The sequence below is a fragment of the Grus americana genome, chromosome Z (genome assembly GCF_028858705.1).
Source record: "Grus americana isolate bGruAme1 chromosome Z, bGruAme1.mat, whole genome shotgun sequence".
Lineage (NCBI taxonomy): Eukaryota > Metazoa > Chordata > Aves > Gruiformes > Gruidae > Grus > Grus americana.
In genome coordinates this window covers 79,564,423-79,578,482 of record NC_072891.1, presented here as the reverse complement: position 1 = coordinate 79,578,482, position 14,060 = coordinate 79,564,423, and the positions used below count along the sequence as shown (strand labels likewise).

The window sequence follows — 14,060 nt, the reverse complement described above, 5'->3', positions numbered from 1 at the left end:
GTCGAAACGCAACCTTCTGAAAACCATAAAAAATAAACTAAGGTACACTCCAGTTACAGCCTTAGCCGCCTTCTCATTAAGCATATGCCACTACTGTGACCAGGCATGGAAGAGTGGCCTCCATGCTATATAAATACAGAATAAAGATACATATAAACCTGCAGCCTTGGCAATCTACTATGGATGGACAACAATAAGTCTAGAAAGAAAATAATTTATAAGGTTAATTGCTGTGTTCACTGATTTGCTCTATGATAAAGGCTATATTAAACAAAAATCAGAGAAATATAATTCCTGGTCATTCAAAATGTATTCAATCACATGAGTAAACATAACTGAAGTTATCATAAAGCCAGTATCTGTTAGATACTCTTCAACTCACCTGAAACATGGCTGCATGCTGAAGAACTGAACTTGTCATACCGAACAGGCAAGATTGGTAGATGCTTGACTAAAGGAAGATGCAATTTAACCATGATATTTCGTGACATTCAGGAAGGCCAGAGAGATTACATTCTGAATGTTCCTGGAAAATCTAAGTTCATCTTTGTTTCAGATCCATGGAAATCAGGGATAGAAGAGACCCATTAGGTAATTTCCCTGCAACTGCTCAATTTTTATGCATGAGTTTTCTTTTTGTCTACTCTTGGGCCCTTACATTCCAAGAAGCCATGTGCTTAACACTTCCTTTCAGAAACTAATCCATAAAGCAGTATCATCATGTAAAAGGTTTACCCAATAGCCTAAATTTCCCTTCCATTAAATTAATCCAAATATCTGTGGTTTTATTCTTTTGTATTACACTAACTCAACTCCCTTTTTGCTGTTAACACCCTTCAAATACCTCTAAACCTTCTGTTCTCCTTTAATCATCAATTTAACCAAACTATAATCTTTTAATCTTTCCTCATAAACAATCCATTATTCAGCCTCATGAAAACTTTGGTTCTCCCCTGCACTTCCTGCAATTTATCAACATCTTTCTGATAATCTGGAACTTACTTATTCTATCTTGTAAAAGCTCTGACAACAAAATAAAACAATAAAGCAGTAAATCTGTCAATGGCATTTGAAGTCAAAGTACAAAGGAAAGGTCTGAAAGACTAAACAAATGATAAATCCAATCTTGGGACTCAAAGTAAAATACAGCATGACTGGCTGCATCATCATCATCAACCTTGATGCAGATAAAGGATAAAATCCTGTAAGACTTCCCTTGACTACAAGACGTACTCAAAGAGCAAAGGCTGAAGCCCTGCCACACAACATTGCAAAGTAGGTCCCTGACAGACAGCGTTAAGTGATTTATAGGAGAACAATGTCCAGAAAAGATGAATGAGCAAGTATGGACAGTAAGAAATACGTCAGCTGAACCGGTGGTGTTTGTTGGGCTTTTTGTTGGATTGTTCTTGAGAAAAAAAGCCAAATAAGGACTTCATTAATACACTATCTATATAAGGGTGGGAAGAGATTTTACAAATATGTAAGAACACCTGTCTGAGGTGTTCTTCAACAAGGGTGGTGAGGCTGGTGAAGGTGAGGCTTCAATAAGGGGAGGAAACTAGGTTTCAAGGCAGTGTCACCTATGAAAGAATCAGCAGAGGAAAACAAAAAAAACCCAAAAAATCAACTTGGTCGTGTACAAAAGATACTGTAAACAACCCTGCAAGTAATCAGGAGATTTCTCAAAGCATGCTTAATGAACATGCTGAAGCTTCTCACAGCAACTCAGCCTATACAACTTAATAGTCATCTAATGAGTTACAACCTATTTGATTCTACTGTGAGCTACAGTCTACAGTACCTTTGGGGAATGGGAAATTCAGCATGCTTTACCGCAAACAGCTTTGTTAAACACAACATTCCCAAGAAAGAGGGTGAACATACCTCTTTGGTGCTTATTCAGAGTATTACTGTTTCCCCTGGCTTGATTTTAGTAACACTGCAGGACTTTGCATCTAAAATTTAATGGCTGAAGAAATTATTTACTAAGCAAACAGATATCTTGGAACAGATGCATAAAAGTAACTCTGAAAAGCTGGGCTCTATTAAAGTGGGACTGATTCCATTTAAGTCCTAAGTAACCTTATAAAAGATATATAACTGTGTTATAAATTAGAAGCTTTTAAAATACAGTAAAAATGGTTTACATAAAGCAGGATTAATAGTCTTGAATCCACAGAAGATTCTCACAAGCTTATTCAATGCTATTTTTGAAGGCTAATTTTGTCAATGATAGCTACAGCTTCTCTGGCATTAGAAAAAAATAACCTCAGAGTTGACAGTGTTGCCAAACAATAGTTTCAACCAGCAGTTTGTCAAACCGTACTGAAAACAGTATGGCTGCCACTGAGAACGCACAAAAAATGCACAGTCGTACGCCAGGTCTAACACCCTTTCAGCAACACTGAACACAATTTAGCTTCATTTGCATTGCGAAATTGTTTCTAACAGATCTAAAAGGGAGCCACAGAGACTCACAGCTGACAGCCATTGACCACTCCAAGTTAAAAGCATTTCAAATAAAACAACACAGGAGTTGAAATGCAGCATACGTTTATCACTCCTTTCAAACTGTAATAACTACCTTTATGCTTTTAGTATAGTGAGCATACTATTTTTTTGGTTTAGGAAAAATGAGGTGTTCAATTTTAAGGTTACCATGTCCCCTTGTTATGACACTGTTTATATTAATTAGCCTAATGGGGAACAATTTGCTCAAATCAGCATTTAGTGTTGCAAATCTAAAAATATCTGTGATGCAATTGCTTTAAAAGATTAGAAGTATAGTGTATATATAAGATATGCATAGTGCTATCACAGAAGAAAAAATGTAAAAAAATAAGATATATGTTAGCTGAAGTCAATAACGTATTATGCTATGGGGGAAATTTATTTTAAACATTCTGTACAAACAGTAACTAATTTCCTGAGCATATATAACAGGTAGTGATTTCACAAGGGGAAAAAAAAAAATCAGAAATACAACATTTTTCTCTGAATCTTCTGAAAATCATATCATCTTCAATGAAGTATCAAACATACCTTCCAGGGAAGGGCACATTTTCAGCATCATTCTGGTTCACAAGCTTATGTGAAAGATTTTTGAATACTTAGCACTGAGCTGAGCAGCACCCTTCTCCTCTGAGGAGTCTGAGCATGACAGTGAAGTAGTGAAGTATTCACTGGAAAACTGAAAGGCAAATCCCACAAGGAGGCTGTAGGCAGCCAAGCAGCAAATATTCCCCTGGTAGCAACTGCCTGCTTTATTTTGTACAGGCAAGCAGCCTGGTAAGTGGGCAGCAAAGTTTTAGAGACTGATTCAGAACTGAGCAGCAGCTTGTGAGGAACTCCAAACAAGGGAGCGCTCCTCAAAGTTAGGAGCAGAACAAACTGAAATGACATTTTACCACATGCCCTGGTAAGGTTTGATTATTGACCTCACTCCTTGTGTAGGAGTTCAGTGAAACAGCTTCGCTATAATGTGTTCTGTACATTTAATGACGATTTGTTATGATGATTCCTGTCCACTTTGTTGACTAAGCTTTAGTCAAAAAATAATGTTTATTGAGCAAAGGGTACAAATAAAATAAACATTTATGGATCAAGCCTGTATAAATATTTATCTTCTGAAACACACTGCATGAAAGCAGGCATGAAAACAGCAAGTAACATCAGAATGGCCCTGCGGGACACATTTCTAAAAGTACTGATGGCATGTTTAGTCTGTACTGTTTTTCAGACATACTGAAGCATGGGTATCTGACAGCTCTCTTGCTGTTCTGTGCACTCCAAGGCAAGGCTAAGCAGTCATCTCTTTGAGACAAAAAAAGTAGTGTCCTGCCATTCATATTTTCCACTGTCCTGAGATGCAGACCACAAAGGGAAATGCATGTGGCCTAAATTTTGTTCTTTTATTTGGTGGCTCCCTCCAGGGGCTACAGGGCATGGCTGAACTGGTTATAGAAAACATTGAGCCAACGTGTCTTCCAGCAAGATCTAATTCTGCATCAGCTCCAGGCACTATTTAGACAAAACTTTTGACAATTCCCTCTCAGTTTCCTGTTAAAGTTAACTTCTGAATGCTACCAAGAAGTCTTCAAACAGCTTATCTCCAGCCATCCTTCTCTTGTTATATTCTGCTGTTGACAGCATTTCTGCCTGGAAAGATGTCAGGTGCTGGAGATGCAGGAACTGTGAAGAACAATCAGTCCTTATATTAATTCCACTCTCCATAGCAACAGTAGCATTGCTCCTGTCTCCTTAAGCACACTCTCGTTCTTTTCCAGGCTGGGGCAAACTCGGAGCTGGTAATATGACCTCCAACATTAATATCTAATTCTCATTACAAGAATGCTGTTCTAATTCCAAATTGCTTATACCTGGGGGTAGATCAGCAATGGTTTTTGGTCGTTTCGGGTAATGGGAACTTATGGAGGGTGAGATTAACGACTGCCAATTTGAATGATGCTACCAGATAAGAATCATTAGCAGACTTACTAAAAAAAAAGTAATGGATCAGGAAGATATACAGCAATGCTATCTACCAGAAGAACTCCCATAAGGATGCTTTGCCTTGCAAAGTCAGTTCCAAAATAGAGCATTGTTTTGCCTTATTTTTTTTTTCTTTCTCCTCTAGAAGTTACTAGTGCAAAGTGTATCGCATGATAAAAGTTCTGCAGTGCCTGATATGCATGAAAGATGTTTGGAACAAATGAGACGATCCAGCCACCTCTGTACACTTCTGGTCTCCCTTTGTGAAACATTCCTCCTCAAATACTAATGTCAGTGAAGTCTAAAGGACCTGAAGGATGAAATACTTGTCATATTCACCTATTTTTCCTGCAGCTGGCACTGAATTAACAAGCCTGCATTACAGCATATTCCTTTAGTTAAGCCATTAGTGTGCTTCACTCAGAGTTTTGAAACCCTTATTGGGAATGAAATTGCAGGGAACCTCATTTGGAGCATGTGGGAGATGGACATCTGGAATTAACAGAACTGGAAAGGCTCCTAGTGGAACTGAAATGGCAGAGTTTACTGGAAATTCGGAGGGGGAGGCGGGGGGGGAGGGGGAGAAAAGAAGTCATGAAAACCAGTTACTCCGTGTTCTTGAATATGTATCTATTTTGCAGGGACCTTTCTTAAGGCTCCATATTCACTGTCTGTCTAGACTGTGGAATCTGTTTCCCCAAGTCTGCTTTTGATTCTTTATTCAAAACAGACCCTGTCTTTCAGGGACACTGTCATCTCCTCGAAGTCCTAAAGATCTTGCTTTGGGCACTCTCCCACAGTGTTCTGCAATGGATGACAAACTAGATTTTTACCAACTGAAGCTAATTCATCAAAGGAAAAGTGCATGCTTGGAGCTTTCCTCCTGCCATTTATCCTCCTTAATGATTCTGCTGGAGCACTTCTCTCCTGCAACTTCTGTCCAACATCGGATTCACTAAACACATATCTTCATGCTACAGTGGCTGTTAAGACAAACTACATTGTCACTTCATTCCAAAAATCACATGAAAATCCAGGACCTCTGAATGGTTACACCAAAATGCTGGCTTTAAAGCAGAGAAGGCTAAGCAGCCCTATAACAGAAAGGGACACCTGGAGAAACAGCTACAGACTAGTACTGAAAAAAAAACCAACCAAACCCCCTGAAAAAACCCAATGGAAGCACAGGATAGCAGTGGAGATTTGCCGGAATGCTGTGAGATACAGATGTATCCCTACAAACCTCATTACATGTCAATCAAATTGAAATTAGTTAAACCATTAAAAAGTGAATCGTCTAATTCCTGGACAGTTGTTTTGAAAGAACGATTGTTATCATGTGGATATGGTACATTTTAGAGGATGGGGAAGTTGGTGGACACACCTTCTCATAAACTTCATTATGGCTGGACCTCTGTATCCATTCATTGAAATATACAAGTCTTTCTGTGCCTAACACTGCAACACATTAGGGCTTTAAAAACTGTACAAGAACTGAGTTTCAGGTTTTCAGAGAGGAAACCTTTGTGCTGTACCATTCAAAGAAATTACAACTTTGCTCTCCTTCTACCCACCTATTCCTTTATCTAAAACACAATGTCAAAACCTCTCTATATAACGGTGAAATAAAAGAACATGAAGTACTGCACAGGTGCTATTAGCACATTAATCTGCTTCAACTAAGAATTGTCAGTGTCTCATTACAAGTAATTCTTATTAAAATGTGCAACTGAGATCCAAATTACAGAATACATAAACAAATTAACATTCATTTGAAAACAGCTAACTACTGCCAAGTGGTTTCACTTGCAAGTGTGATTTTAGATAAGTATACAGAACACAATGCATTGTTTTAAAGGGAAATAGTTTATGACACAAAGACCTGTTGCACCATCCCATCTCAACGAATCCAGCCACTAAATCATAAGTACCATAGATGTTTTTCCTGTTAGCATTAGCAACGCAATGTATGTATTCTAGAATCCTACTCAGACATTTCTTTTACCAGCATTGGTAACAAATAAAATAAGATTCTACCATAAGGCAAAAATAATTTTTATAAACTTGCATCCCTTTAGTAAGTCAGCCTCAGTCTTGCTAAGAAGAAAATATTTTAAACAAACATGCAAAAACAATGGAAGTACATTAAGACAGAATAATACCATTTAGAAAATAATAAATTAGGGTAATTATGGGTATACCTTTTTATGAAAAACACTGCAGAGGCCTCTCTCTATATCTGGCAGCTTACAAAGAAGATTTCGAATCTGACCAAACACACTGGATTCTGACAGTAGCATTTCAGACACAGCATCAAGCCGGGCATTTATTTCACTGTAAAAGAATAATCATAAGATCAATAAACAAAACTTGTGTTTCTCTGAGGGGAAGGCATATAGCTAGTAAACTTTTTCCTTTGGTTTGTTTTGGTTTTGTTGGGTTGTGGTTTTTTTTTAAACTTTGACGAAGGCCAAGTAATAGGTAAGAATTAAGGAATGCAGAGAAACTTGGGATTTCATTCAAGATGCAAGAAAGATCCTGGATATAAGTTCATTATCCCCTCTCTATGCTCAAAACAGCCAAATATAAACTTCAGTGCCCATGTCTACATGTTCTTCTAGTGGTACATAATAAGAGCAACAATCAATCCTGAATACCCAACCCTAAATTTGCAGACAAGTACCTGGCAGAGGGGCAGGGGGAGTTTACATTTGAACTCTACGTAGTATACTTCATTCCAACAGGGTATAAATATTGGTTACCGTTTTGCCCCTCTACTTTTGATCCAGACCAGCAATTGGTAATTACATGAATCAGAACCATGTTGGTGTTTTGGCTTCTTTTTTTTTTTTTTCTTCCAAAACCTGTAACATTAAATCTCCATATTTCAGGATTGAAGTCAATCAATGAGGAAACACTTCTTATGTGAAGAAACAATTCTGTACTTATTTGCACCTTCCTTACAATCATACTCTTACAGCCACTGTTGGAAAAGAGCTTTAAAATGGACAACCTACTGTCAGGGTTCACCTCAATCTACACTGCTGCTAACGGTACAGCTACAACTTCCAATATATCTATGAACTGGTTGTAGATTGCAGACCTGAGGTAAACTCCATTTCTGCTTTTTGAGCAACCAAATTCCCTCAATGCTGCTTTCTAGGAAAAGTCTGAAATTAAGGGTACATAGGTGCATCCCAAATATACAGATTAGGAGTTTATCTTTGGGGGCTAGTGAACCAAAGCATTGTCAGTGCATGCAGCCCAAAGGAAATAGAGTGAAAGCTAACTGTGGGACAGCAGTGGAAGAGATGTGTCAAAGCTGAATAGCACAATTCCTCTGAATGTAGCTTTTCCATGTTCAGGCTTTCTGAGCACTACAAAACAGAATCAACTAGGTGAAAACTGTGCTAAGATTTGCTGAGGTTTCACAACAAAAACATGTGCTCTGTGGGTACCAAACCACTGGAAGGCTTTAGCTGGCATTTGGAAATGCTGCTCTGTGTGTGTCCATCCATCCTTGCAGGTTAAGAAGAAAGCAGTCTTTTGATATTGACACTTCATGTACCAGCCAAGTGTGTGCAAGGCAAATACAGCCCAGCCCACGTCTGTTCTCATGGACCAGCAAAATGCTTAGAGCTCAGCCAGCACAGAGGGATAAAATGTAAGGATGTAATCAAAATGTAAGATTTTGGGGAAGACTGTCTGTCTTGCCCATGGCTTTTACTGCAAAACTGCTGTGCCACTTGTCACTGTACCTGCTAACAAATACTATCCATGAGGAAATCAACAAAATTAGGCAGCTCCACAGGCTGCAGACATTACAACAGACTGGTAGTCAGAGGCCTCTGGCTCTGAAGACAGCTAAATCTGAGAGTCTTTGAAATTTTATCACACACCATGTGAAAGGGAGAACCTCATGACTGGATGTGCACTGGGATACACATAAATGTAACAGCATTTATATGCCAGGATTTTTTCAGTGACATACTGCTTTAAAAATGGTAAAACCATCCTCTCAGTTCTCAAAAATTACATACATTCATTCCCAGAGCAGCCTTGCTATACAACACCAGGATTTGCAGTGCCCCACCTGCCACCATCTACCTGGAGCACAGGTAGATGCATTCCTCCACAGCCACCATGTGAAGTGGGGCCAGACTCTATGCTCTTTTGACCCTGGGCACCTTGGGAACTCAGTCACCTCTGAACTGGACAGCAGACTCTCCAATCACACCACAGCACCCGAAATATTCCAATATCCTACAAGACTGCTTTTTCCGAGCCCTTAGGAAAACAGAAATGTCAGAGTTTGTAGGCTCTGCTTAGCAGCCCTATTGCAGGTCACAGGAATACCTTCTTCCCCACTGCCGTTCCACTCCTCCAGCAATACCAAATGCACAAAATTAAACATTTTTCTCCATTCCTCTGGGCAGTCAGGAAACCTGCAAGCAACAGCAGCAGACAGCAGCTCCTGTCAGTGCAACTGCTCAGACTTACAGGGGCTGTTTTCAGCACAGAACACATTTGAGCTTTAAATCTGATCCTTAAGAGCCACAATCATGTATCTGGTGTAGACTGGCAGGGTTACTAAAAGCTATGCAACCAAATTACCAAAGAGCAAGCTGTTGGCATCCACACAGAGTATTCAAGACAGCAGAGATTTAAGCTTTGTGCATCAGTTAGTGAGGTGCTCTGAACTACAGCTGGATAATGGAAAGGAAATCGAGAAGTGTTACTATCAGTGACAAAGTAATAAAATATCCCCGAGTAGACAGCTTTGAAGCTAGCAAATGTTTACAGTGAAATTCTGAAAGGTCAGTATTATCAACCACAACTACATTTTCATGGAGAAATATTAAAATTCACTGTACTTGAGACACTGGAACACTACTCTGCATGAAGGAGTACTGAACTGTTAAACACATGTACCTTAAAGAAGAAAATAATCTGTATTTTTATTATAAAAAGCATGTGTTAGTAGTGGAATTCTGTTCCAGAACACTGTCACTTAATTTAAACAGCATGATTGTATCTGTGACCAACTAAAAACATACACTAATATGTCAAATAGATGCAGATATTAAAAAAACTACCCCCTTCAAAGCTTAATCTGCACTTTAATCATCCTCACATATGGCTATGTTACTGTAGCTCCAGTAATCTAAAACTAAGCATCCATACAGTTTTTCTGCTTTAATCCTACAAATAAGAAAGGGTCAGGAAAATGGCATCCAGTATCAAATGACCCATTTTTTTCCACGTGTAAACAAAACACACTGGGTTTCCTATTTCAAAAGCCAGAAAGTACAGTGAAGAATTATGTAAAACTACATGTGTATCAGGAAGGAAGGACAGGGAAGACAAATGATAAAAACAGCCAGATAATTAATTTCCAGGTATGCTTTTAAACTTTAAATATTTATACTTAAACTAATAAACATTTTGTTGAGCACCGATATATTATACTGATTAGTTATTAAACCACTTCAAAAGAACTTTGTTCTGCACTGCACAGTTATTCAGCACATTTGATGTACAGTTTGGGGTTTCTTATCTCTGCATGATCTGAAAAAAAAAAATCCATCACTAGAAAATTTGAATCTAACATTACAACGGTCTCACATTTTATAAATTGGCTACTACTTCATCCTCTATTTAGGTGTGATATTAGCCTATTCTTTCCCATCTGTATAAACTGTGTCTGCAATCTGAGCTCTATCCTATTTTCCAAACAATCTTCTGTGAAATAATGTAACATAAGTCAGTTCACTAAAAGCAATACACTTACTTCTGCTGTACTTTCTGCCTAAGAATAGCATTAATACAATACTAAAATCACTTTGCCATGTATTTAAACATAACAAAATCTAACTGCAGAATTTTTTAATCTAGTCATTTAAAAGAACTACTTGAAATTAAATCATGAGATACTCTTCTGCATTGTTCTGCTGCCAGATAGGTGAACAATACAGAACATTAGCAAATACAAAAATATTAGAATCCTGAACTAAAAATTATTTTGACAAAGCAGAAGGCTGCAGATATGAATGCACTGCACTGAATTACATCTGAACATCTTAACAATCTCAACAGGATGGCTGTTTGCTAGTGTGGTAACAGATCTGCTGATCTCTCTTACAGTGAAGCACACCTAACATTTTTAGATGTGATAATATATCATGACATTTAAACCAGAGTGAAATTGATAATGTAACTGCTATCTACGAACTGCAGGTTTTAATTTTATACAAGGTAAATAAATACAAATTGATTAGAAATCTCTTAATTTAATCTCTTAACTTATGATAAATGCACAAAGTATGAGTTCATTCATCATGGTAAGGACATAGCTCAAGTACAGTGAATGTGTAAAATATATAAAATCTGTTTTAGAGACCACAGCAATATGTAAAACTACCAGTCACAAGAATTCAACACCTGAAAAAATATAATGAAGGGTATGAAACAACAAATGTTGCTTTCTGTGAGCTACATTATCTAGATCAAAGCCTAGCAGCCTCCTGCCTAACTACAGCATTTCAAAGAAAGAAAATGTATTACTTAAACAATGTGAAAATGTAAGATATAAATGGGTATCAATTGCACCTGAGGAAGCCCCCGAACTACAAATTGCCAGAAGCTGGGAGTGCGCTCAGTGGGGGGTAACATTACCCAGTTGCACTGTTCTTATACTCTACTCTGACACTGGCTACTTACCTTAACACAGTACAAGGTGAACACTATTCTGACTTCTGTTGCTTTATCTTTTGTCTCACTTATACATTTTTTTTCTTTACCTTCCTTCTGAACACACTGTCTTTCATAACAAGCAATTAATGCCATCAAAACCCAAAGCCGTGGCAGAATTACCACTCTGCAATCAATACAACTGTACTTATGTCTTTTTAAACAACAAGCATACAAAAATACAGTCTATCTCTGGCTTTTTCACTTAAGTGGCTACGTTGGAATCTAGATAACTTTATGGGATAAATCCTGAATTGTTAAATTGTGCTGTGACCACTGTAATTTTATGCATTAGCAAAGAGTACAAACATGGGTAATTATAATTGCTACAGTGAAATTTAAGTGATATCTAAAAAAAACCCTTAACATCCTTCTGTATCTGTTCACTTGTTTTTCTATATAAAGGAGAAAAAGTAATTTACTCTCAAAACACCTAATGTCTCATACCCCTCTAGAGAGGTCCAATGTTCCCTTAAATAAACATGCAGCCATGAGAAAACAATATTCCTGAATGGATGTCAAATACTTAACAATAATATACAAGTACTATAAACTTTGTCTTCACATCTGTTTAAAAGATTGTATAAAATATGCAAATGGTAATCAAATACTTTTGTTTATGTTCACACACAATACATTTCAGCTATTTGTGCCAAAAAAGGGAACTGTTAGCTACTTTAGCCAACATGAATGAATGCCTGATTACTACATTTATAAGGAGTTAGACACACCATTTAATGGTAGCAAAACACAGCTAGCAAAAATGAATGAGTACATGTGATGATGCTGCAATCTTTTTCTTTACGACAACAATTTTGAGATCCCAGGCATATGCTGTAACCTGCATTTGTGCATTTTATATTGGCACCGATGCTATAAAATCTTTATTCTTACGAGGAAAATTTAGCCCATGAAATTCTGCTGTAGGATGGATGGACTTTATTCCTAAATCACTGCTGCAAAAGAAGATTCTAATCCAGCTCTGGATGATGGTGGTATCAAATGGCAACCAGTTTAACTCTGAATTAAGATGAGTTTCTTTAAAGACCTTTAGGTAGTTTGTTTTACTGCTCAGATGTCTTAATTATGGGAACAAGGCCAAAGTCAAACTTAAAAGACTTTCCTTTAGGACTGTACTTTATGCATAGAAGTATAAAGAAAACAGCACTCAATACATTCAAAGTGAGAGGATTTAGAACAAGCTATTTTTCTATTAGGAAAGACATGTCGTTGCCAACATCACTATAAAAGGATGCTCTTCTTTCCAGGACAGTACATGTCCTCCAAATAAAAGTCACGTTGCATTAGCAATACCAATTTACACTCTTTCTCTTCTTTAATGATAGAGAAGGAAGTGTCTGCAGTTCTGAACTTGCTAAAGCTACGGTCATTCTGTTCTCTTGCAGACAAAGTATATTCAGACCAATAGAAGTTATTGACATTATCCTACAAGGCTTTGAGTCAGCCTCAATAAAAGCATCATCTCATCCACAACTGGAAGAACTGGGGCAGAACAAAGGCTACTAGAATCACAGGGGGAAGAAAAGGAAATCCTATTTTTGACGAGTACTTAAAAATTTAGTTTCTCTAGCCTGCAAAGTAAAGGTTAAAATGCTTTTGGCAACTCTCTAAATACATATAAAGTTTCCCCTTCCTTGAAATTTAAACATCAGTTTTAACTAGAAAAAGATCAAATGAGTATAAATTGACTACAAGTAAATGCAGGCAAGAAACTACACAGAGAGTTCCAACCATTGAAGTCCCATATTTGCTTCTGGCAAACAGTGTGTCTTGGAGCCAAGAACATGAACTACACTACAGTAAAAGCTGAAATACATCAACAGGTTAGGGTGACTTTGGGGCCAAAAAGGTGAGCTCATCCTAACAAGGTTTTAAGTGATTTACTGATGTCCCTTGCAGCACCTAAAAAGAGGCTTCATCGCCATGTATTTGATGTGGTCTGGAATACTTTTTAACTAATTAATTCCATGCTTCTGGAGTTCTACTAATGGTCTGGAAGAATTAAGAGAGACTTCTCTACCCTCAGCCTTTTTCCACAACCTTGGCACCAGAGGTACCAGCAGGGTGCTGGGCACAGAAGTGCACTGGGAGCACTGAGAAAACACCGAGCCTTGTGCTGGCTACACCTTGCCACCAGCTCAAGGTCCGCACAGAAAGCAGGGAGAGGGACCTTGGGCCTCCAGGTGTGGTGGGCATTGCCACTTTTATCTGACAAGTGCTCTGTTACAGTAGAGGCCCAAGATGTTGACGAAACCTTTGACCACCACTCTTTTCCCATGGCACACTGTGTTATGTTAGAGGCTTTTAGTTTTTTGCTCTACATTTACTCCAGTACACTAAGCATATTCTGTGGCTTGACCTACACCAGAACTGACACATGTATCCCCAAAACATAGATGTGAAGTTGTATGCATGGGCGAGGGGGCTATTTTTTTTCCTATTTTAACATAGGCTGACAAGGACAAAGCCTATTCTCCCCAAAGCCCTGAGCAAGCTTTCCATGCTGGAAGTTGCATAACTTCTGAACTCTATGTTTACGGCATTCTGCTCTCCATAATCTTATAATTAACCTCACTGCATTAGCTTCTGCATATCATACATAACATATTAAAAAACCTAAGAAAATTAACAGAATATTAAAGAAATACAAATTTACTTGTGGATCACCCAATATGTTTAAGCTACTTCAAACCACAAACACCTTCAAAAAACAGTAGATATCACCCCAAAGAGAGAGCATTGTGCAAACTAGTATGTTCACATCACACACACACGAAACATTTATCGCTTCCAGT

At 37.9% G+C, this 14,060-nt stretch overlaps 1 protein-coding gene across 3 annotated transcripts in view; it reads right to left on the bottom strand.

Annotated features, from left to right (window-relative positions):
- MSH3 (mutS homolog 3) overlaps positions 1-14,060 on the bottom strand; it is a 122,951-nt gene that overhangs the window by 49,856 nt on the left and 59,035 nt on the right. For all 3 annotated transcript variants that reach the window (XM_054809559.1, XM_054809558.1, XM_054809560.1), the window contains one exon: positions 6,696-6,828. In XM_054809559.1, coding sequence (XP_054665534.1) covers positions 6,696-6,828 — 133 coding nt within the window. The remainder of the gene's footprint in view (positions 1-6,695; positions 6,829-14,060) is intronic.